A 26,241-nucleotide genomic window follows, 5' to 3' on the forward strand; every position below is an offset into this window, starting at 1 on the left:
CTGAAAGAGTAGATTCCCAGACCACACTTTTAATTTTTTTAAAAGTATATTTTATTGATTTTTTACAGAGAGGAAGGGAGAGAGATAGTTAGAAACATCGATCAGCTGCCTCCTGCACATCTCCTACTGGGGATGTGCCCGCAACCCAGGTAACATGCCCTTGACCAGCATTGAACCTGGGACCTTCCAGTCCGCAGGCCAAGGCTCTATCCACAGCCAAACCGGTTAGGGCAGGATGCTTATATTTAAACTATGAGACTGAAGGAGATCACCTCGGAAGCAAATGTAGATAATCAGCTCAAGGACCAAGCTCTGGGACATTCTCAGGGTATAGAGGGCAGGGGAATGAGGAGGAACCAGCAAAAAACTGAGTAGTATCAGCAGGAATAGAACCAAGAGAGGAGTTCTAGAGGTCAAATGAAAAAGCATTTTAAGAAGGGAGCTGTCAGCTGCCAAATGCTAAGGAGAAAGAGAGATTAGGGGCAAGGGCATACAAAGATGAGCCAGAGTGCCAGGCACAGAGTAGGTGTTCATGCATTGTTTTGGAATGAAGATAATCCTTGCTTCAAAACACCTCCCAGGTGGGGGGAGGAGCCAGCATGGGAAGTTACCTAACCAGCCAGGAGCCTTGTCTGGGGAGATGAGGCTTCTTCAGCCGAGTCTTCAGCGCTGAGAACTCAGGTGGGTTTCCATGTGCAGTCCTCTCTGTTCTGGATTTTCAGTTCCCTTCTCTCCATTATAAAGGCTTGGACTCAGGAGGAGATAAGGAACCAGTCAGCAGTCACGCTTAAGTTGAGAAGGAAACACAGGACACAGTGACTACCCCATCTGACCAAAGAACCACAGAGCAAGAAAAGACCCGGGAAAAAGAGGAATGAGGTAGATACTTTTTAAAACAGTTTAAATTCACTCCAAGTTTTAGTAAATTCCATTTGGTGGAAAGAACTTCCTTTTCCTAAGGAAAAGCTGTTTTAACGCACCTCTGGCCACAAGAGGTCTCCCTTTCCCTGAACCTTATGGGTTTAAAGGGCAGGGCCAGAAAGTGATGGCGGGGTCAAGAAGCTCAACCTGGTCCCGGTAAGGCCAGCAGCAAATTTGGCAAAGAATTTACTTAAATTTTTAAGAAGTCAAAGTGTCCCTTTAACAGTAACATAGTTTATCAGTTTAAAAATGAAAAACCACAGGGTAATGTTGAGTGAACACATACTGGGAAGAGTAAGGAGTACTTCACTGTACTTAATATTTAGGGAGTGATCGCTCCCCTCTGGTGACTATTTTATTAAGCGTAATAGTTTGAAAAGTAACATCAGGTGGAGATAATATTAATAATACCTAAAGTTTATTAGTTGTGTAGTGTGTTTTCAGTCTTTTTAAAATAGTATTGTCATATAATCTTTACCCAGCCATATAAGGTAGATACTTTAGCCTTAATATTAATAACCCTTTGAGAAAGGTACTTTTGCAGGTGAAGAATTTGTGGCTTACAGAAATTAACAATTGGTTCAAGGTCACACAGCTTGGGATTTGAACAGAAGTCTAACTCCACAATTATTTACCCCAAGTGTTAGATAGGACAAGGGTCTCAAGGTTTGGGCCATTCTTACTAAATGTTATTTCTTGCTAAATGTTAAAATGCAGCATAGTATTTTGCAGATGTAACAGTAAACAGGATGAGGTGATGAGAACTTCAAGGGGATGAAAGTAGCCAACTGCAAAAAACCCCACACAAACATCAAAAAACAACATGAAAGTCACCAAATAGTGTCTCTAAGCAATGGCTAACCCTCCCTTCCAGGAGACAGAGCTTTGGTTATAACTCCTCATCTTCTTGCTGCAAGTAAATAAAACTACCTTGGGACAACCATGTCTCATTTTTGACTAAAGTACCCCAAAGCAGTGAACCCCTTGAGTTTGGTAACATACATAGCCTATGTTAAGTAAGTAGATTCATGAATATGTAAGTGTTATATTAAGAAACAGTTTCTTAATTTGACATTACAGTGGTTCTTAACAAGGAATGAGAGTCAGATTTGTCTGATCTTTTAAAAAGAATTTAACTGTCCTGGCCTCCACCCAGGACAATTGAATTCAGTAGGTTGGGGGTGGGGGGAGGGGTCTGGAATCTGTTTGTGTCTTTTGAGTTATACTGGTGACTGTTATGTGTACAGGCCCTTGGTAGGGAACCACTGTAGGGAGCTGCATGGGGGAGCTGGCTAAATTTATGTAGGTGAACAGTCCTCTAGGACACAGCAGCCAGGCAGCCTTAGAACAGTACTGTGGTGATTTGCTCAGCATTTAACTACAAAAGGCTTCCAGTGTAAGATGTCCTTTCCCCTCCCTTGGAGAGCAGAGCTAGAAAGAAAGGGGGGATTCTCCAGGGACTTAGGTGAGAAGTGGCAAGAGCAGAACTCTCTGGGGACAGCATTGAGGTGTTGTTCTTAGCGAAGTGTGCACGCAGGCTGTCAGTCAGCCTGGCCAGGTGGTGAGACAAAACCCAGATGATACAAGTCTTTATCTATTGCTACTCGCTGTCAGCTTGGCAAACAGCCAGTGATAGTGCGTGCGGAGGCTGGGTGTTTCTACTTGGGGGTGAAACGTGGACACGAAAGGGGCCCTTCAAGGCAGGGGGGCTGTGAACGATGAAGGAGCCAAGTCTTAAGAACTAGGAATCAGCTGGGAGGAAGAAAACATTTTCTATCCGTTTCTGAAATGAACAAACTTCTGCCGTGATTTTAAGTGGCCTAAGTCATTCTGCAATTTGGGTATGATAAGTTTGAAATCAGATAATCGTGTAATGTTCTCAGAGACTTCCTGTGCTTGCTTTCTTAATGGTCTCTATCCTCCCCTCCCCCCCCTCTCTCCCCCCCCCTCCCCCACGCCCCCCCCCCCCCCCCACACACACAGAGCTTCCTGTTCTTGGTGGTTCCCACCTTCCTCGGAGTTACTCCATGCTCCTGTTAACCCTGGGCTCAGTTGGGATTTCCAGTCATTAGCCCCGGCCACAGCTTCATGTCATGGAGATTTATGTGTCCCTTTCGCTGGAGCTTGGGAACCTGACCTGCCCCAGGAACTTTATCAAGTCTGGCTTCACCGGCTCTTAGGACACCAGAGCAGAAGAACTTGGAAAGAGAATTAAACAAAAAAAAAAATATCATGATCCTTGAGTGTTTCTGAGATGAACTCCTTCTAACACAACTGGCAACTCTGTCTCAGAGATGGAGGACAGACAGACTCCTCGCCCTTCAGAGGAGGTATTTACCCCGCAGGAGAGAGAACGGGAGTGATCCGAGCCTTTGCGCTGGTTCCCCCCGGGTTTTCTCAGAGTTCCTGGGTGGGGGGAATTCGGGTTGTGCATGAGCTCTGGACCCAGTCCTGCTGCAGCTCCAGACTCCGCTTCTAGACCCTCACTTCTCTGCTTTCAAAAGCATCTGTGAAACCAGGCCCCATTCCTTTCTCTGTAGTCACTAGATTCCTTTTTTGGGGTTGGCAGTGGTGCCGTAGCCCCAGGACCTGTGCGGGCATGTGAGTGGCGGTGGGGCTGAGATTTGCTCTGGGGGGTTCTGAGTGTGCCAGCACAGGGTGTTCTGCGAGTCTCCCTCCCCTCCCTTCCCAGTTCCTCCGCCCGCTCGCTCCCACAGACTCTGGGAACCCTGAGGTGGAAGAGAGCTCTTACCCAGGGGAAGAGGAGCCATCAGATCGCCCCAGCTGCCTACACTTTGTTCTCAGCTTCCCTTCCTCATCCCTCCAGCCCCTCCCAGGGTCTGAAGCACCAGCCCCATCTGAAACACCCCTCCCACTTTGAAGGAGGCTGGGCTGGCCAGGGGGTTATTTTGGGAGCAGCTTCTGAGATCCAATGGCCTTGTTAGGGCAACACTGACCTTTCTGTCCCGGGAGGAGGGCAGGATTGGACAGGGGCGGGGCAGCCTCGAGGAGATCGACAGCCCCGCACACCCCACACCCACGGGTGGAGGAGAAGGGGCCAGCGGGCTGCAGGAATTCAGCCTGGGGGCTGGGACGGTCACCGAGGGGAATTTCCCTCTTTGAGACGGACTGGGGACCCCGCCACCCCACCCTTTCGCTGTGCTTCTTAAAGGGATCACAGCGTTTTTCCTTTGACTCCATGGAAGCCAGACTCGGGATGCTCTGTGGAGGCTCTGAATCTCTCCTTCCTGCTTCCTTCCCAACTGGCAGCCTTCCTCTGGCTGACTGAGGGGGCCTCCCAGGCATGGCACTGACCAGCCCACCCAGTGCTGACTTGGCTCCTGGGCTCACTCAGCCTCTGGTGGCATCTTGCTTTCCCCCTGCTGGGGTGCGGCGGTGGTGAGTGGGGGCACCCCCATCGCCCTCGACCCCCAAGCTGGAGGGCAGTCAGGTTGTCGGGGGCTATGATGAGATGAGTGGGGGCCGCTTTGACTTTGACGACGGCGGGGCGTACTGTGGAGGCTGGGAGAATGGAAAGGCCCACGGGCACGGGCTGTGCACAGGCCCCAAGGGCCAGGGCGAGTACGCGGGCTCCTGGAACTTTGGCTTTGAAGTGGCGGGCGTCTACACCTGGCCCAGCGGCAACACCTTCGAGGGATACTGGAGCCAGGGCAAACGGCATGGGCTGGGCATAGAGACCAAGGGACGCTGGCTCTACAAGGGCGAGTGGACACACGGCTTCAAGGGACGCTATGGAACCCGGCAGAGCAGCAGCAGCGGAGCCAAGTACGAGGGCACCTGGAACAACGGCCTGCAGGACGGCTACGGCACCGAGACCTATGCAGACGGAGGTGAGCCCAGCCGGGGCCTGCAGGGGGGGTAGGGCCCAGGTGGTGAGGAGCACTGGTGGAGGCGGAGGCAAGGGGCACGATGACACAGAAGCAGAGGGGCCAGGGAGTTATTTACCATGTGACTTCAGGCAAACTACCTCTCCAGGACCCACTCTCTTGTTAGGAAAGGTGGGGCCAATCAAGGCCTATGGAGAGGACTGGCAGGAGTGCTTAGGAAAGGCCTGCCATATAAACACACACCCAGCACACATTCATTAAGATGTAACTGCTGCTGTTCACATGCTAGGTTTGCCATCCACTGCGGAATAGACTCTAGCTTGTACTCTAGGAGAATCGGGGTCTCGGCTCAACTTTGCCAAGAAAATGATTTTCAAGGAATAGATCATAAAACATTCATTCATTCATCCACCCACCCGTCCATGCATGCAGTCTTTTGTTCGGTGCATATTTCTGTGATACTTCCTATTGGCAAGCCTTGTAAAGGGACATAAAGAGGAATAAGAGACAGCCCAAGGCTTCAAAGATAGGCTTGTAGACAAACCATTATATACAAGTATGTACAGAGTGCTGTGGCAGTAAAGAGAAGGATGCTTTAGAAGAGGGGACGTGTGAGTTGGATCTTGATGGGGAAATTGCATTTGTGAGGGCGGGAGTGGGAGAGAGAGAGAGAAAAATAAGTAAAAAGCTCAGAAGCAGGAGAGAACTCAGTGGGTTCAGGAAATGGAGAGGAATTTTCTGTGGCAAAACAGCCCTGGGAATTGGCAGAATAGATATCATTACCTCCTCCACTGGGGGTAACTTTGAACATATCACTTATCTGAGCCTCAGTTTCCTCATCCATAAAATGGGGTATTTTCAAACAAGCACTCAAAATGTAGTCAGTGGACAGGTAGCATCAGAAATAAATGCAAATTCAGGGGTCCCCCCTAGACCTGCTAAATCGGAATCTGAGGGTCAACCCAGACATCTATTTTAAGCTCATCCAGCAATTCTTACGCACGTTAAAGCGTAAGGAGTATTGCTTTAAAACGGGGGCTTGCAAACTTTAGAAAGCAGGCCAAACTGGCCTGCTGCCTGCTTTTTGCAGCCTGGGAGCTGACAGTAATTTTACATTTTGAAATGTTTGGGGGAGAAATATCAAAAGAACAACACTGTTTGTGAAAATGATATGAAAGTCCCTACATGACATCCTCAATTTTGTCTCTTGGCTCAAAAGCCGAAAAGATTTACTATTCGACGACAGGAAAAGTTTGCTGGCTCCCGCTGTAAGTGTTCATTCAGGGTCCTTCCAGCCCAGGGTCATTCTAGGCCTCCCTCACGTGCCCTGTTGGGGAGAGGCGCTGACACAGATAACTCAAAGCTATGGCTCATTGAATAAAACACATATTTGGCGCCAGAGGACACTGGAGCCGGGGGCAGGAAGGACATAGTCAGCCCAGGGTTTGCTCAAGCTGAGGCCCTTGGGCATGTAGAGAGAGTGGTCCCCGGTGCAGGATGGGCTGACTGGGCTGCCAGTCGGTGGGTATCTGGCGAGGGCCCACCCTCGAAAGTGTCTGGATGTTAACGAGGTTATATCCCTGGAGTTTCTATGTGTGCCATGGCGGTGGCACAGCACTGGCTGGAACTGGACAGCACTGCGGACAAATTCTGGTACCACACTTCCTAATTCAGTGACCGTGAGCTGTTGCTGAACTTCTGCAATTCAGTGCAATGCAATTCACTAGGTGTTTGTGCCCAGTACTATGCTAAGCACTAGGGACAAGCAGAGAGCAGGCCTCGATTTCTCTGGCTGTAAGATGGAGATAACCCTTGTGTGCTTGCCAGGTACCAATTCCTTTGCAAAGTGGTGCACAGTGCATGGGTGTCAAATGTTTCTTCTCTTTCCTCTTGCGAACCAAGGTGTGTGTGATTGGGGCCTGGATGTGAGTCACGGGGACACATATTTTGGGGAAGCTATAGGTTGATCTCCTGATATGTCTAAAGGGAGTGTGTGTGGGGGGGGGGGGAGGGGGGGCTCATTTATTCATGCAACCAATATTATAGAGCATCATCTATATGCCAGGCACCATCCTACACAAGTTCCGGGGGCTGGGGCAGTGAACAAGCAAAGTCCTCAGGAGCTTCCTGTCTCATGAAGACAGAAATAAACTGGAAAACACATGTAATTTCCAGAAGTTGCGAGTGTTATGAGAAAAAAAGCAAAGAAGGAAGAGGGTGATGTTTTGGATAGGGTAGTCTGAGAAGCAGGATGGAGAGTTCTAGAGTGAAGACTTCCCCTTGCAAAGGCCCTGAGGCAGGACTGGGCTTGGGGTGCGTGAGGAACAGCAAGAGCGCCAGGGTGTCAGGAACAGAGGGACCGAGGGGAGCAGGCAGCGGCGGCCGGGAGATGTGGGCATGGGCCAGATCAAGGAGGCTTTGCAGGGGCCTGGGTATGATCCGAGGTGTAGTCAGGTGACAAGAAGACCTGGTCCAGCCTCTTTCCCTAATGAGAGAACCCCACTTTCAGGCAGCCTAGAAACCTCACAGATCCTCTCTCCCAAGCCACACACGAGGTGCAACTCTCCAAAATTAGATGTGGCCACTGCTTTGGAAAATCTCTTTAATCAACCTGTCATCGGTTCCCCGAGGGTTTGTTAAGGACCTGCCCTTTGCCCCATTCTGGTAGCGCTGGGTGGAATGTGGACAATTAAGATCCTGTGCTTAGGAAGGTTGGGAGTCGGGTAGCCCTGGGTTATTACACATCCTGTCTCCATCACATTCTTTAATCTCTTAGAGCCTTAGTTTCCTCATCCATAAAATGAGTTTATCCTAATCTCTACTAAGACTTCTCATGGGATAAATGGGCACTCAATAAATGGTAGCTGCTGCCCTGGTTGGTTTTCTCAGTGGTTAGAGTGTCAGCCTGCAGACTGAAGGGTCCACGGGTTTGATTCCTGGTTAAGGGCACATACCTCAGTTGCAGGCTCAATCCCCAGCCCAGACCGGGGTGTGTGTGGGAGGTAACCAATCAATGTGTCTCTTTCACATCAATGTTTCTCTTCTCTCTCTCTCTCTCTCTCTCTCTCTCTCTCTCTCTCTCTCTCTCTCTTTCCCTCCTCCCTCCCCTCCACGCTCTCTAAAAACAAATCAATGAAAAAAAATATTCTCGGGTGAGGAATAAAAAATAAATAAATAAATGGTAGTTGCTATTATTACTATTAACTATCATTAATTCATTTACTAAAAATGTATTGAGTGATTTTTATTTAGCCAGCACTACACTACACTGGGTGGTGGGGGTAGAGTAGAGAAATTAACAGAATGAAAAAGGTACCTGCCTTCCAGAGACTCTAACATGAAATTTTACTAAGTGCGTTGACTACCAGGCAGGGGAGTACCCACCGGGGACTAAGGGAGCCAGAGGCAGGCAGCTAACCAGGCAGGCATTCAGGGAGGCTTCCTGGAGTAAGTGGCAAGCCAGGCTCCTATGAATGGAGTCAGCCAGGTGACAAGGGTGGAGGACGAGTGCTCCAGGTGGAGAGGAAGGGTACAAAGCCAGGAGGTCCAAAACTTGCTGTCCAGCCGGAGACTGAGATGAAACTTGCATCTTCTCCTAAGTTCTGAGATGTCGTGATCAAAGGGACCATGTGCCCCCTTTCCTCCACTCCCCACCTTACCTGGCAGTCAAATGGTATAGGTGCCTGCTGTAAACCGAAGAAAACTGCACTCTTCCAAAATGGAGGTGTCAATCCATTAACAGGTGGCACAGTGGGTCATGACCTGCATTTTTTCTAAGGAAAGAATAGAATAGAAAGCATCACAGTGTTTCATAGAGAATAAGATAAAGCATTGTTTCCTAAAATATTTGTTCAGTTGGAGACATAGTGTGTGTGTATGTATGTGTGTGTGTGTGAAGTGAATTAGTTATGCAAATAATAATAATAATAAAACCTTGAGAGTATTTGCTTAGGAAGTTTTTAATATTCAGTATTTTTGGAAGTGTCAATGAAGTACTGATGGGGTGGTCATAATAATCTGGCTGGTCATAATAATCTGGCCACTCAGTGTATAAATGTCTACGTTTATGTGTGTATTATAATAGCAACTTTATTTCTTACTAAACTTTTGTATTGTGGTCAGAAAGTTTGAAAATCATGATTCTAAAGTGTCTCTCTGGCTGGAGGGTAAGCCCTCCCGTTGTCTGGTGGGAAGGGGACGGTGGTACAGGCACAGGGGCTCTGGCCCCTAAACCTGCTGTAAGCCTCTTGGCACCCTCCCCCTGCCTATAGCCCTTTACTCCCCTGGCCATATATAGCCAAACTAAAAATAGCTGCTGACTTACGGTAAAACTCCAAAGCAAGCATAGCCTGGGCCCTCCAGTAGTACACTGCGGGGTGCCTGGCTGTTCCCAGAGACCCACAGACTTCAGGACTAGAAGGGCCTTCAGTGAGCGATGGTTTCTGAGGTTGTGGACCGGGGCCCCAAGCCTTGGCCTCAGAGACCTATAAATGCCCTAAAGCTGAGGCGAGATGTATGCAATGCAAGATGTGTGCATACGTGCATGGACTATCTGTGTTCCTCTGGGAGGTGTTTCCTCAGAAAGCCTCAGATTCTCAAAATAATCCGGTGCTCAAACAGGTTATTAAACAAAGTTCCCCAACTATTGATCTAACTCAATAATCCCCTCGCCCAACTGTGCAGTGGAAAAACCAGCTTTTCCATAAAGCTATTAATAATAATAGTAATAATAACAATAATAGTTAACACTTGGGAAGTGTGGACAATGTGCGGGGTGCTGTTCTTGGCATGTGGCACATGTGTTACTTAAACTCTCACAGCAACCTTACGGGGAGGTGCTAATATCACTCCTATCTTATTTTACCTTATTTTATGAGAAAAGTTAAAATAATTGGTTTAATTGGCCAGGAAAAGAAAAGACTAAGGGATGAGTTATCTTCCGTAGTAGATGAAAGGTTTTAATTTTTTTATTTATTTTGTTTTCAGGTAAGACCATTTGTTGAAAAAACTATATTTTCTCTGTTTCTTGTATTAAAAAAATATTTTTTAAATTTCCATCCCCCCACCCCCACCCCTCTTTTTTGGCAACCATCAGCTTGTTCTCTATGTCTATGGGCCTACTTCTGTTTTGTTTTGTTTATTCATTTTTTTAATGTTCCACATATAAGTGGGGTCGTACGGTATTTGTCTTCCTCTGACTTATTCCACTTAATATAATGCTCTTAGGATCTATCCATGTTGTTGAAAATGGCAAGATTTCATTCTTTTGGTGGCTGAATAACATCCCATTGTATATATTCACCAATCTTCTTTATCCATCCATTTATTTGTGGGCATCTAGGTTGCTTCCATATCTTAACTATCACTAATAATGCTGCAATGAACTAGGGGTGCATATTAGTATTATTTTCAAATTAGTATTTCTGTCTTCTTCCTATGAATACCCAGAAGAGGAATTGCTAGCGTATGGCTGCTCTGTTTTTAATTTTTTGAGGACTCTCCATACCGTTTTCTATAGTGACTGCATTACCCCTATTTTATAGATGAGGAAACTTAGACACAGATTATTTTAAGTATTCTCACTCACAGCCCTCTAGCTAACAAGAGACAGAGGTAGAATTTGATAATACCTGATAATATTTCATAATATAAGTATTTTAACGAATGAAAAATGACTACAGAAAAGAATCAGGACGAGCAGTGCCAAATGAACATGTGGGGCCCCTTCTACCAAATCAGTAAGAACTTCAGATGGCGACAGCAGAGCATTAAACACGTGCAGGGCCCTCTAAGCTCAGGGCCCCATGCAGCTGCCCAGGAAACATGAGTGAAGCTCAGGCTCTGTGCTAAGAACCTTCCATGCATTATATGATTTAGGCTTCTTAACAACTCTCTCATTGACTACACTAGCAGCTTTGAAATGTTCATGATTGCAACCCACTGTGGGGTATGTACTTCATATTTTGATCCTATGCGCACGCACACAAGTGTAAAATGTTCATCATAAGACATCATAAGATCATCCCTTTCTCAATGCAGTACTTGCTATTTTCTTTTACTCGATCCTATTGATAGAGAACTATTATTCTATCTTGCTGAGAGAATTAAATGATGCCCGGATATATGTAAAAGCATTTAGAACAGCGTTTGCCATCTGTTTAGCACTTTTATTATTATTACATGCTGGAAAAATTATATTTATGTGTTTAACTATGACAACTGGGTCAAAAACCCAAGCTTCTATGTTCTAAATATGTTCAATTTTTTTCTCCTCCCCAAAGTGGATAATTTCAACTCATTTTAGCCCAGCTGACTCTGGACATAGAAGCTAAATGAATTTGCCAGGATTAAGTCCTAAGCAGTGATGCCTGGTGTCACATTATCTAGGCCTGTGATATGTGTTCCTTGAATCAGCCTCCATATTTATTTATTTAATTACTCCCCAAAGAAATATTTTTTCTATTGATCTATTTGTCCATCTTTATGCCAATATCACGCTGCCTTGGTTACTGGAACCTTATAGTAAACTTGAAATCAGAGTAAATCCTCCAACTTTGCTCTTCTTGTTCAAGATTGTTTGGGTTAGTCTAGGTTAGTTCCATTTCTATTTCCATTATAAAACCAGTTCATAGAGTTCTATTACAAAGTTTTCCGAGAATTTTACTAAAAATGCATTTGATCTATGCATCAGTTTGGAGAGCATGGTTATCTTAACAGCAATGAGTCTTCCAGTCCATGGACATGGTATATATCCCTATTTATTCAGGTCTTTAATTCACTCCGCAATGTTTTGCAGTTTTCAGTGTCTTGCATATCTTTTGTTAAATAAAATTAAGTATTTTTTATGATGTAGTAAATGGCATTTTAAATTTCATTTTTCTAGTTGTTCACTGCTAAGTTATAAAAACAATTAATTTTGTATATTGGCTTTGGATCCTTTTACCTTGCTAAATTAATTCTTCATTCTAATAGTTTTTTTGTTGTTTGTTTTTGACTTTCAGATTTAAGAAAAACATCTTTTAATTGAAAATTTTTTGATTGCTATTAAACATCATGTGTAGTAGTCCTAAGAGAGTCTGATAGTACTAAAGGGAGACACATGGTCCTTAAGCACTTGGGGCTTAGAGTAGCCAGATCTGAGTTCAAATTCCAGCTGTGGCACTTTTTAATTCTATGAACCTGTGGACATTGTGTAACCTTTCTGAGCTTCCATTTCCTTTTCCCCATTAAGGATGTCAAACTCCTTCTTAACATATGATTGAAACAATGAAATGAGATGATACATAGAGAACCTAGCATAATACTTATCACATAGGAATACTGAGACATATATTCTCCTTTCTGTATTTCTGTGTACAATCCAAAGGGTGAACTAATTCAGGATGGCCTGCAAAATTAGCTTTTGACTTTGGAGCAGTTAATAAGCCACGACTTTGATTCACTTAGTTCTGCCTTGAGTCCTGCCAATGTAGATGAAATCCATGCCAGGCATGGTTCCATTTCGAATGTAGAATCAGCATAATTTAACCTCATCTTGAAAATCTCATGCCTCAGTTCACAGCCAGGCGTCAGTGTGACAGCCGGCTGAGTTGCAGTCATGCCAGCTCCCTGGCATTATCTGGGACCCCGGGGGGAGCAGAGTGGACCCTCAGCAAGACAGGGAAATGGGCGTAATTACTCTTTCCCCTCTGTGGCCTTGTTTTCTGTGATGCATGTGTCCAACTGGCCAAGTCCCCCATCCAAGGCTGGTCTCCTGGGATTTGCTGAGTTTCCAGGGCCTGCTAATTCCATGTCCCCAGCAGCTGTTGCCTGGACCAGCCCTTGCTGAAACACCCTTGCAAAGAATGTGGAGTCTCATTTTCTGAGGGCCCTGGCGAGGGTGGGGTGCGGGGTGCAGGGCTTTCTTCCTGCCATAGATCAGAGTGTTGTCCTGTTGTCTCCTATCCTTCCTAAGCAGGTGAGCAGTTAAGCCTGGTCTCGAGTGCAGCATCCAGGGCCCCTACTCACTCCTGTGTAACTGAGAGTTGAGGGTCTAGACCTAGCTGACAGAATCCATAGAGCGACCCCAGGGCAGTGAGAACTCCAGCACCCCTCCTCCTGCCATTCGCGTAGTGAGCACCCTGAGTCTGGGAGTATTCAAGCACATGCTGCTGAGGGCTCAGAGTGGGGGTCACTCACCGAGGCCTGCAGGAAATGCTGTTTGGCATGCACAATCGTTTCTATTCCTTTTATTTTTTAATGACATTAGAATCCTTTATGGATACCATCTTCACAAAGTGATCAACTCTCACAGCATCAATGATAAGACAACCTGACAATATGGCCCTTGATGAAATGTATAGGGAAGGATGCAACATCACCCATATCACATCCCTGCCAGGAAGAGTGGAGTGGGGACAGTTCATGCAGGGACCTGCAGGCCACTGTAAGAATCTGGCTTCTACTCTGAGAAAAGTGGGGGCTCTAAAAGCGACATGATCTGCCTTGGTTTAAAGGGATTCCTTTGGCTACTGTTACCTATACTAATAAAAGGGTAATATGCTAATTAGACCAGGAGACCTTCCAGGAGACCTTCTGACAAAGCCATGGTGGCGGGGCCAAGGCAGAGGCGGTTGGGGTGACCAGAACAGGAGGGAAGGGCAGTTGGGGGTGAGCAGACCGGCAAGGGGGGGCAGTTGGAGGCAATCAGGCAGGCAGGCAGGTGAGCAGTTAGGAGCCAGTGGTCCCAGATTGCAAGAGGGATGTCCTGTGGGATCAAACCTAAACCGGCAGTCAGACATCCCCCGAGAGGTTCCAGATTGGAAAGGGTGCAGGCTGGGCTGAGGGACATCCCCCCCCGCCCCGAACCCCACCCCATGCACAAATTTCGTGCACCGGGCCACTAGTGTGTGTGTATATATAAATATACACTGAGTGGCCAGATTATTATGACCGGCCAGATTATTATGACCACCCCATCAGTACAATGAAGTGAATTAGTTATGCAAATAATAATAATAAAACCTTGAGAGTATTTGCTTAGGAAGTTTTCAATATTCAGTATTTTTGGAAGTGTCAATGAAGTACTGATAGGGTGGTCATAATAATCTGCCAGTCATAATAATCTGGCCACTCAGTGTGTATATATTTCATAGAGGAAGGGAGAGGGAGAGAGAGGGAAACATCAATGATGAGAGAGAATCATTGCGCGGCTGCTGCCTCCTCATGCCCCACACTGGGGGTTGAGCCCACAACCCAGGCATCTGCCCTGACTGGGAATCGAACCGTGACCTCCTGGTTCAGAGGTGGATGCTTACCACTGAGCCATGCTGGCCGGGCTTGGCTACTGTTTTGAGAAACTGGGAGAGAGGAGGTGGTGCAAGAAGGGTAGAAGCAGGGAGACCTATTAGTGAGTTTAGGCAATAAAACAGATGAGAAGCAACAGTGGCTTGGACCCCCATCTCATCACAGCAAGGGCAGAGAGAAGTGGTTGAACTCTGGATCTTTGTGGAGGTAGAGCCCATAGGTTTTGCTGACTGGATGGGAAGCAAGAGGAAGAGAAGTCAAGGATGGTTCCATGGCTCTGGCCTGAGCCACAGAAGGGCAGTGTTGCCCTGAACTGAGATGGGATGAGGGTTCGAATAGGGAAGGTCAGGAGCTCAGTGTTGGACACCGATGCCTGTTGGACATGCTAGGCTGTGGGACTGTTACAGGAAAAACAGCTCAGTCTACATGCTCACCCAAAGGGACCATTCAGCTCACTCACAAACCATGCCGTGAAGTACAAATCCAGTAAGAAGACCAAGGTGGACCCACCCACACCCTAGAAAGGAATCTAAGACATTTAGAGTGAACAAGAACCATTCAACAAGTGTTCATTGAGTGCCTAGTATGTGCTAGGCAGTGTTCTCAGTGACAGGGATAGTGGTAGAGTGGGGAACAGCTAACTTTTTAGTCTATTTGTTATTCGTATAGACTTGTGAATGAGAGGGAAAAAAACCCAGAAGGAACTAAATTCTTAACAGCGATTACCCCTGGAGAAATGATATATTATTTTTAGTACTCTTCTATTGTTAGAATTTTATGCAAAAAGCATATATGACTTTTATAATTTTAAAAAGTGCCTTTCCTCCCAACATATAAATGACATTAATATACAGACATTCAGGATATAAAAAGCATTTGGGGGCTCTAAGCAGAATTCTCTAGAATGTAGGCTCAGATCCCATAAGATTGCCCTTTGTTCTTCTCTCCACTGTGGGATTCAGCTCTTCAAAGCAAGGAAGATGGAAGAACAATCAAGGCAGGAGATCTGTTCTTTAGTCCCAGCTGAGCCTGGCTGGTGGTCTTGGAAAAGTCCCTCTACTTCCCTGTGCCCTAGCTTCATCCTCTGTATAATGAGAGGCTGAACTGCACTTACTTCTAAGGGTAAGTGGATTTTCTTTCATATGCAACACCAGCTAACTGACTGTGTCTGCCTAGAGATGTGGCGAGGGGAGACAGCACGACCACATTAGGAGGGTCCAGCACTGAGATCAAGTAGCAACGTCTGTTGTGGACAGAGCCTGGGGAAGAGGTGGCCCATGTGGCAGATTACGTGTTGCCTTGGACTAGATGGTCTCCAAGGTCCACTTCAGCAGTGACCTTGGGATGGAGACACCCTCACTTACTGCCAAGCTGAGGTTGTGTATGAACATGTTGCCTATTTGCAGATATCAGGAACATGACAGTCTGCATTAGACACAGGTGCCGGTGCCAGCTCCTACCAGCTCATGAGAGCCCACTGTTAAATTTCCAAGACTCGTGCAAGCTGGCTGATCAACCATTGGTAGCTTGACTGGCAATGATGGGAATATTTCTATGATGGAAATTGGCTAAGGTTACAAATCAGGGTTGTTTATTTTTCCCAAAGAGCTGTCTTACCAGTGTACCACTGAACACTGTGCTAATATGAAACGCCCTTTATTCCTTCCCACCCAGATTTAGGGCGTCCAGCCATCCCCAAATCCGTTGCCTTGGAACTGTCCTGCTTTTATATTGAAAGTCTCACCCTGGAGGAGACAGCTCAGTCTCAGGCAAACTGGGATGACTGGTCACCTGCAATTCTTTCCCATGAAGCGAAGATAGCCCACATTTTAGAGCCTGCAATATCGCTGGAGGCACTACTCACAGCCACCGCAGAGTGGGCTTGCTAGGCTTGCGTTGCCCGGCAGAGAAATGAACTGGGGTTGACTGGGTGCCAGGAGGGCCACACTGTGCCAGGCAGAAGGCACATCACGTGCAAAGCTTTGGGGGTGGGATGGAGTCTGTTGTGTTTAAGAAAAAGCTGGAGCACAGAGACTGAGAAAGAAAGTGGGATAAGATGAGGGTGCGAAGGTGGCAGGGCCCAGGTCATGCGGGCTTCATGGGTCACAGTGAGGAGTGTGATGTCATCCTTACGGTAGGTGTTGCAGGACACCCGCAGAGCCCAGTCAGGACCAGGGTCCTCATTCCCTTGGCTGCTGATGGCTCAGAGCTGGACACTGCCCTCTGTCAAAGAGCGGTGCCTCCCTCTGGGGCAACCCAGCTAATGACTGGTTGATACCAGAATACAAAGACCCAGCCTTCTTGCTTTGATTTGGGGCAACTCTGAAGGGCCAGCTCCAGAGAGCCTCATGGGATCAGCTGACGCCTTGGTAGTAACTGTTCAAGTTCTTCTACTGTTGATTCCTGCTTCCTTCCTTACAGCTGTTTGATCTGAGAGCGCTCACCACAGAATCACCCCCACTCAATCTTAGTCTCAGAATGTGTTTTCTAGGACCCACGACAATCCTCCTCAAGGGGCTGGGAAGCCATTGCAGGGTTTTAAGTGGGGTAACCAGATTAGATCTGCATCTTATAAAGGCGATGAGGCTGGTGGAGATAAGGGTGGATTGAATTACGCGCCAGGAAAGGCAGGAGACCAGGGAAGATGCTATTGTAATCAAGCAGGAAGGACTGGTGAGGCCTGGACTAGATGGATGTGTGGGAATAAAGAGAAGTGGAGGGGTTACAAGGATATTCACAATCGGGTCTGTTTCCAAAGCCCAGGCAATTTCCATTATTCTTTGCTGCCCCCAAATATGTCCCAGGCTTGACTTGCTTTCTCTGGAGTGCCAGGTCCACGGTCTTTATCAAGGTGGATTAGAGCCAAGCTCGGATCGGCCCTCTAACCTCAGGAGGACCTGTATGGGTGACTATGGCATGGACAGGTATGTTCACCACAATGTACATTCCTGGTTTACCTGGTCTGATTTTGCTGTGCCAGGACAGGAGCCACTGACCCTTGAACTCTCTGGTGCGCACCCTCCATTGTAAACCCCAGGTGAAATCTGTTGATGCTTCCACGGTCCTGCCCAGTGATCTTGGGCTCACATCTGAGACATCATGAGAGGACGTGCAGAAGGACCAGGGATGGCTACTAGATGAAATAGGCAAGATATAGGCAGGATAGTTGCCACAGGAAGTAAGAAGTGATGAATGTCTGAAGCAATGAGACCGTGGTGGGAGACGGTGGCTTGGGGGGTGTCCTAAGGGAGGTGGCTTTGAAACTGGGCTTTGGCAGATTTAGGAAGACAAAGCTGAAAAGGTAAATGGGGTCGAGGTCAGGAAGACACTGGGCTGTTGGGTAAGGACTTCCATAGGCAGTGGAGACCCCTGGAGAAGAGCTAGTCCTGATTCCTTTCTCTCCATCTCTGTTCAGTCCTCCGGGGACACTGACCTTTGGACCTCACACAGTTTTCTAGAAATAGGCAGGTGTCACTGGCCAGAAGGGACGGTGTTCTGTGCCCATTCTCTATTTGGAGGCAGAGTCCCTGGTCTGGCCACTTGTCTCTTCTCTGTCTCAAAGCGAACTCTGGATTTCCTAGACTTCCTTTGGGTTTCTGAAATGGCCAGGCTTTCTTCGGAGCTGAGGTTTGACTTGCAAGGGATGTTCTCAGCTTTGCAGTGGTGCAGAGGCGAACGCACTGACCAAGTCCCTTGTCTGTGACCACCACCCACTGCCACACCTACGTGATCATGAGCAAGCCATTTAATTCTTAGTTTCAATGTTTCCAACTCTAGAATCCTAACCCATATCTGTTAGGATGTACAGGGGTGGGCAAAGGTGGGTTTACAGTTGTGAATACACGAAACAGAATTTATTCTTGTATTATTGATTAATTATTGTATTATTTTTCATACAAACAACTATAAACCTGTTTTTGCCCAACCCTGTATATTTTTTGGCCTGCAGGCAGCAAAAACTAACTCTCAAAGACTTAAACCAGCACTTTCCATAGAAATATAATGTACGTAGGCTATGTCTATAATTTTAAATTTTCAAGTAGTCAGATTAAAAAAGGTAAAATTAATTTTGATAATATATTTTATTTAATATCCAAAATATTATCATTGCTAAATATTATCATTATAATATATAATTATTAGTGAGATATTTGACATTCTTTTTTGTACTAATTCTTTGAAATTCAGTGCTCAGTAAACACGTGTGTCTAGTGACTACCATATTGGACAACACAAAGTTAAACAATAAGGATATTTATAATCTCACATAAACAAAAATCCAGAGGTAGAGGTTAATGGAAGATCAACAGCATCAACAAGGACTCAGGTTCCTGCCACCTTTTGCTCTGCCACCCGTACAGTGTCACTGTTGTTCTCAGCTACCTCCCCTCATGGCTCCCAAATGGCTGCCACTGCTCTGGGGTCATCTTCACACACAACAACATCCAGCAGCAGAAAAGGGCATGTTTCCCTATATATTTGTCTTTATAAGAACTCTTTCCTGTCTCCCTCTCGCCACCCACCCAGCCGACTTTCCCTCAGGTCTCAATGCCAGATTTCATCACATGGTCATATCTGATCCAATCGTTGGCAAGGTGGGTAGGCCTGAATGTCTGGTTCAGAGCAATCAGGATTTACCCCTGGATTGGGGACCTTTATCTGGGTCCCATGGAGGAGACCTGGAGCCTGGAACAGAGTGGAGGTTCTATCAGCAAAGAAGGGAGAGTTGCAGTTGGGTAACCCACAGTATTGGCACGATACCTGCTCCCCTGTCCTCCCCAGGTTGAGCTGATGGAGTTTCTCCCTACCTGGCATTCGTATGTCATCTACAATGTCCAGTTTCTGTCGGTTTCTTTAGAGTGGAGTGAGAAGTTAAAGGCACTTGCTGAACAATGTCAGTGTAGGAAATGTCTAGATTTTTATAATTTCATTCCCAACCTTTTATAATTATTAATACTGAATTTGACGGCGATATTTTAGGGACTGTCCTTCATGGACACCCAAAAGCATTCAGTTTGTTTTCAGAGAAATAAAACCCTCTTTTTATTTAAAACCATTTTTAAAAATTCTAAGCTCTTAGGCTTAGATATAACTATTAGTGAATCACAGAACTTCCATAATGAGCACAGCTGACTTGGGAACAGTCTTAAATAAACATGCAACTCCATGTGGTTTCAGAAGTGTCAGTTCAGGACTATTAGAACATGGCCTGCCCGCCAGCACATCGGGGGCTAAGGGCATCAGTTAGCAGGTTTTACAGAAGGAACAGAGCATGTTGGTTAATTGGAGATTAGTGGAGAGGTTTCACAGCTCTACTCCAAGCGGCACATTAGAATCCCTTAAGGTGCTTTTAAAAACTCCAGTATCCACATCAATTCAACCATAATCTCTGGCTTGGCGACTGGGTCTTGTACTACAGATGTGGATTCCACAAACTACGCTGTAACGTGTGTGTTTAGGGGATGTGGAGGCAGGTCTTACTGATGAACAAACTCCCAAATTTTCTTCTTCCCAAGGATGGAGGCACGTGGGTCTCCCTCAGTCAGGGGTGTGCCCAAACCAGCGACCGCTGGGCCTTTCAAGGCCCAAGGCTGCTTTCTTACAAACAAGCAGACCAAGGCAGAAAATGGGGGCCGGTCTCATTCCCTCCCTTTGATTTCTCTCTGTCCTCCCTGGGTCCTTTTCATCTTTCCAGTTAATCCTTTCTGGGCCAGCATCTCTAAGCAAAGACTCTGACCTGTCAAAAAGCTGGCCTTTAATCTTGGCCAGTGTGGCTCAGTTGATTGGGCATCGTCCCATGCACTGAAAGGTCACTGGTTCAATTCGCAGTTGGGACACATGCCCAGGTTTCGGGCCGGTAGGGAGCATGCAGGAGACAGCCTATCGATGCTTCACTCTCACATTGTTTCTCTCTCCCCCTCTCCCTTCCCCTCTCTGAAATCAAATAAAAAATTAATAAAAATATTTCTTAAAAAGCTAGCCTTTATTGAGCACTTACTTTGTTCTAGCTGCTTCCCATATAGTTCAATTAATCTTTGATCAACCAACCCTCCATACTCCATTGCCGAGTCCCAGCCCGTCACCTCTCTGGACCACTGCTGTGGCTGCCTAATGTTTATTTCTGTGCTGGTTGGTTAAATGTAGTCTACCCCTGGCACTAGACTCCAAGCCCCTGAAGGCAGGGACCATTTCAATTTATTTACTGCTGTAGCCCCGGCACCTAGCACCAAGATTGCAGTATCCACAGCAAATAGTTGTTGAATTCAAAGGAATAAATGAAGTAGATCTCATTACCTCCAATTTAGGACAAAACAAGGCTCCGCAGGTTTAAATAAATTATGCCTATTTTAAAACTATTCAGTGTCAGAGTGAAAGTTAAAACTTGGGTCATTCTCCACTAAACCAGAAGGGCACTTGTGAGAGAAGGCGATATGCAGGTTTTATTAAGTTCAGGAGCCTGGCCTGAGGGACTGGACTGTATGTACCATAGTTATGGCCCTCACTAGCCTTTTATAAGTATCCCTGTAGCGCCCAGAGTTTGAGCTGCTGAGCCTCAAGCCCTGAACAAGGGTGGCAGTCACTGCCAATCACTACTGAGCACTTACCATGTACTGAGTCGTGAGGAAAAGAAGATGTGGTCCCTGCCCCTGAGAGAACATAGGGTGGCAATCAGGAGAGATACAGATTCATCAGGTGTTGGCTGAGGGCTTCCTGGGGCCTAGTAACTAAATGTGCTAGATGCTGGGATCATAGCGGATTACCTAGACAAGGCGCCCTCTCTCTTGGAAGCCAAAGTCTGGTAGGAAAGGCTAAAGGTGAACAAATGATCACAATAAGTTCTAACTGCAACTGGGGAAAGTGCCAAGAAGTACGAGTGACACGACACCACGTGGCAGTACTCAGGGAGTGGAGTTCAAGAAATCTTCCTTGGGTGAAGTCACATTTAAGCCAAGGCTTGAAATATCAATAGAGTTGGCCAGGGGAGGAGGGAGGCGAAGAGCACGCCAAGAAGAGGAAGGAAAGCATGTGCAAAGGCCCTGAGGCAGGAAGGTGAGTGTGACTAGAGAGCTGTTCGAGATGAGTCAGTTCAGGTGGGCAGCCGCAGCCCATGCCAGGCCACGTAGGCTGCCGAGAACCTTGCTCCTGACCCTGAGGGCAGTGGGAAGCCCTGCAGTGTTTACAAGGCCAAGTGAGGGGCCAGCCCTAAGGGGATCAGGAGGCACTTCCTTCCACAGAGGGCCTCTGTCAGCCAGAAAACCGCGCAGGGTCCCCCTTCTCTCCCTCTTCCAATGCGTTCTTCCTGTCCCCCAGAGAGCACTGCCCTGTCTTAGAGAGAGTCAGGCTGCGATGGCCCTAGCACTTGGCTTTTCCAATCCTTCCCAGAGAGCCGTCACTCCCAGCCTCCCCTGGGTGTCTGTGCCTCTTGACACTTGCTTGTAAGTTTCCTAATATAGTCAGGCTGTTTCCTCCGCAACTGGTGGCCAAGAGCTGCTCTTCTGTTGCAATCTTAGTTTTTCCTGGGCTTAAAGGGACCATGGCAGCCCACCTCATGCCAAATTTAAGCTAAAGGTAGTAGGGCTGACTTAATTTCACAAACTTGTCCAGCCCAGAGATTAGATGTCTTCTCTCTTTCCCCAGTTTACCACCTTCTCTGCTCTATTCTTGTTCACTTTTCCTTCCCCCCACTCCCCCAACCCTTTCTTCCGAGACAACTCAAAGGCACACAGCTAGACGTGGGTGTGAGTTTTGGTTCTGGTGGGTTAATTAGCTGTGTCATCCTGGGGGAGTCTCATAGGAATCATTAAATACCTCTGCAGTCATTTTCACAGAGCTCTTTTCTGATGGATAGAGCAGAAAGGAGAGAATAAACAGTTATAGAATGCATGTTGTTCATTATTCATTCACTCATTCAACAAATATTCACCGAATACCCATTTGGTACTGTCCAGACACTGAGGACAGAAAAGAGTGAGTCCATGTCCCTATGGAACTTACATCGCAGTGTGCCTGGTCACTGAAGGGACGGGAGCCCTGATGTCCCTCTTACCTCGGGCTGCTCCTGCCCACTTACAGAGGGGTTGCAAGTACCAGGGTCCCTCTCCGACAAGTTAAAGCCGAATTTCTGGTGGTGAGGCCCAGGGGGTCTGTATTTTATTTTCAGAACTTCTAAAGTGGGAGTCAGGATTCAGAACCATGGGCTCAGAGCATGAGCTCTGGGTGTCAGAAGACTTGGGTTTGGATCTACCTTCTTAGCTCTCAGACTACCAACCTCCTCTCCTATAAACCAGCATCATTCTGGGACCCACCTCACCGGACCCTGAGGGGTTTAAGTGAGCTCTTGACACTGTGCATGGTCCTGATGGGGTTCTTGGCGAAAGGCTCAGGCAGGGAGGAGTGGGGGCTTGAGCTGGAGCTGCCTGTGCTGCGGGTGACCAGGCAGCGTGGAGTCATGTGGACACACTGTCCTTCCCCTCCAGAGTCACAGCGCCCCAATTTCTAGAAGCCAACGTTAGGATCAACCTCAGTGAGCTTCATGGCCAACCATGCCATTGGCCAAAGGGCAATGGAGGCCTTAAGAAGAGAAGAGAGTTGCTCAGTGTCACACAATGAGATGGAGTTTCTGTACAGGTTCAGACAATCGGTCAGCAAATATTTGTGGAGCACCTTTCTGTGCCAGGCACTGTTCCAGGTGCTGGGGATACATCGGAGAACAAAACAGGAGAGAGCCCTGCCCTCACGGAGCTTCCATTCTAGCAGGAAGAGAAAGACAATAAATATAGTAAGCCCGTCATATGGCACATTAAAAGGTAATACACACAATAGAAAAAAAAGTAAAAAGAGATTGGGGATGTCTGGGTGCTTGTGGGGGTGCAGGCAGATTGCCATCAGGATAGGGCTCATTGAGCAAAAGACTTGACAGTTATCTGGAAGAAAAGAGACCCAGACACAGGGAACAACCTATGCAAAGGCCTCACTGGGAGCATGCCTGTTCAGCTGACTGGCTGTTCAGTTATCCAGACACCCGGGGCAGAAGGATCTAATGAGGAGAAGGCCATTTGGGATTATTTGGTTAACCAGGGGGAAAGTATAGGCATGTGTTTAAAACAAAAGCTCTGGATTCCCTGCCCCCAATTCAGTGAATCTTGTGTCAGGTACTGTTCTATATGCTGGAGGCATGAAGATGAAGGCAGAGAACTGGCTCTCAGTGGTGCTGTTGGGGAGAGACGGTGGACAGTGTGTGTGGGTGGGGGGAGATGATGAGTTGGTGGTGGCTGAGTCACACCCGGGGCCTTCCATCTCCAGGCTAACATGTGGAGCTAGAGAGGGGATATAGAAGATATACAGAGAGTATATAGGGGGATATATAGAAGATGTATTTGGGGCAGAGGGAGTCAGCAGGACATAGATGACAGTTATAAAAACCCGATGGCTCAATCACCCAGGGAGGATGGGGAGAAGGTTTTGAGAGCCCTGGGGAGCACAGCACATAAGGGTGGTGGAGGAGTAAGAAGATATTTTGTCCGCTTTGTATTGACCTGTTCATACAATTCAGGTGACCTCACACACTAGCACAGCTTTGCAGAATCACGTTATTACACCCGTACCTTTTCTTTCTGAGTTTTTCAGCAATCTTAGCTCATTTAAACCTCAACCCTATGAATTAAGGGGCAATTATCTCTGTTTGACAGATGAGGAAGTTGAGGCACAGAGAGGTTAGGTCGCTTGCCAAAGGTTGCACTGCTAGTAATGGCCGGGGCCGCATTTGGACCCAGCAGCCTGGTTTCTGTTGTCTGTGCTCCTAACTACTACTCTGTGCTGCCTCTTTGCACATGGTGGCCCACTCACAGTCGTATTCCCAGGAACACACGTGCTCACTCATGGACACGCAAGGTCTCCTTGACACACCACTATCCTGCATCCACATGGTCTTACACGGTCTCAGTTTCACTAATACCCACAACCTCACATGCTCATTTATCCTGGAGTATCTCCTCATATTGTGCTTTGTACTCAGATGGCTTGAACACCCAGAACCTCTCACACACCCATGATGGCACCTCCATAGAACCTTGGGCACTCACCCCACTGTAGATACACTGCATTGCACACTTATGATCTCATATAGTTACATGGCCTTGCACAAATACACACTCTCCCATGCTCTCCAACAGTCACATGCTTTCCGACATTCACATGACTGCAAACTCACTGTCGTATTCATTCATGAACTCTGACATTCACATCACCTTGCACACTACCATGACCATGCACACACATTTAACCTCACACACTGACAGAGCCTTGCGTGCTGCACAACTTTGCACTCTGACCCTCTAACAGTCTTGCACCCTCACTCAACTTTGCCTTTCCTTGCACTCAAGACCTCGAATGCTCTCATAAGCTTATGTTACATCATTATGACAGATGCACGTGATCTTGGTCACCTTCTGTGCACGCACTGCCTTGCACATTCATGATTGTTCATGTTCCCGCTACCTTGCACACCCCCACAAGTGTAAATATTCACAATACTGTACAAACCCAATGTCTTGCCTACTCACTCTTGAACCATCATTCTCTTGTGTGCAATTTGAAATCTGCGCACACATTTAAATTCACACACACAGTCTCACCTGCTCATACAACTTCACACTTAAAATTGACTGCTAACCTCAACCTTGCTCTATTTTGCAGACTAAAAACTTTGGCGTGTTCCCACCAACAGAAATATCCGCACCATGCAAACCCCTTCTGGCTTGCCCATTCATGTTCTCGCACATTTGTTTAAGCTCACTCCAGGGCCTCACCTGCTCACACAACTTTGCACTTTGACGCTTTTATTCTCCCAACCTCACTCTATCTCGCACACTTGTGACCTTGTCGTGTTCACCAATGAAACTATTCATACCACTGCACAAACTCCTTGTGGCTTGTCCGCTCGTTCTTGCACACGCGTGTAACCTCACACCCTCAGAGCCTGGCCTGTTTTCATGACTTCGAACGCCTTGCCCCTCCCGCCCTGGCACACCCAGGCCACTGTGCACTCGCAGGGGCCCCATCCTGCCGCTCCACTGACTCGCCCTCTCGCCCTCTCCCCGCCCGCAGGGACTTACCAAGGCCAGTTCACCAACGGCATGCGCCACGGCTACGGCGTGCGCCAGAGCGTGCCTTACGGGATGGCCGTGGTGGTGCGCTCGCCGCTGCGCACGTCGCTGTCGTCCCTGCGCAGCGAGCACAGCAACGGCACGGTGGCCCCCGACTCGCCCGCCTCGCCGGCCTCGGACGGCCCGCCGCTGCCCTCGCCCGCCATCCCGCGCGGCGGCTTCGCGCTCAGCCTGCTGGCCAACGCCGAGGCGGCGGCGCGGGCGCCCAAGGGCGGCCTGTTCCAGCGGGGCGCGCTGCTGGGCAAGCTGCGGCGGGCCGAGTCGCGCGCGTCCCTGGGCAGCCAGCGCAGCCGCGTCAGCTTCCTCAAGAGCGACCTCAGCTCCGGCGCCAGCGACGCCGCCTCCACCGCCAGCCTGGGCGAGGGCGTGGAGGTCGCCGACGAGGCCGCGCCCTTCGAGGCCGACATCGACGCCACCACCACCGAGACCTACATGGGCGAGTGGAAGAACGACAAGCGCTCGGGCTTCGGCGTCAGCGAGCGCTCCAGCGGCCTCCGCTACGAGGGCGAGTGGCTGGACAACCTGCGCCACGGCTACGGCTGCACCACGCTGCCCGACGGCCACCGCGAGGAGGGCAAGTACCGCCACAACGTGCTGGTCAAAGGCACCAAGCGCCGCGTGCTGCCGCTCAAGAGCAACAAGGTTCGCCAGAAGGTGGAGCACAGCATGGAGGGCGCCCAGCGCGCCGCCGCCATCGCGCGCCAGAAGGCCGAGATCGCCGCCTCCAGGTAGGACCCCGCGTGGGCACCCCTGGGATGGGCCCACTTGAGGAAAGGGGTCCTGGGACCGGGCCACCTAGGAGGCCATGTGTCCACAATGCTTCTGCCCCCGCCCCCCCCCCCTTTTTTTAACCGTCAGAACATCTTCCAGGATCTTTAGAGAGTTCATTGGAGGCGCTTCGGATCTGGTGTCACCTGTTCTCCTTCAACTACTCCCATCCACCCATTTACCAACCCCTCCATACACTTAATCCTGCCATTCACCCAACCTTTCTAATATTCACCTGAACAACCGATCTTCAC

At 47.9% G+C, this 26,241-nt stretch overlaps 1 protein-coding gene across 1 annotated transcript in view; it reads left to right on the top strand.

Moving 5' to 3' along the window:
* Positions 1-4,393: 4,393 nt before the first annotated feature.
* Positions 4,394-26,241, top strand: part of JPH2 (junctophilin 2) — a gene marked incomplete at its 5' end in the record, with an annotated part of 60,871 nt that continues 39,023 nt past the window's right edge. The window contains 2 exons of the mRNA XM_081096463.1: positions 4,394-4,772; positions 25,161-25,947. Coding sequence (XP_080952589.1) covers positions 4,394-4,772; positions 25,161-25,947 — 1,166 coding nt within the window. The remainder of the gene's footprint in view (positions 4,773-25,160; positions 25,948-26,241) is intronic.

The sequence above is a fragment of the Myotis nattereri genome, assembly GCF_964212035.1.
Source record: "Myotis nattereri genome assembly, chromosome: 8".
Classification (NCBI taxonomy): Eukaryota; Metazoa; Chordata; class Mammalia; order Chiroptera; family Vespertilionidae; genus Myotis; species Myotis nattereri.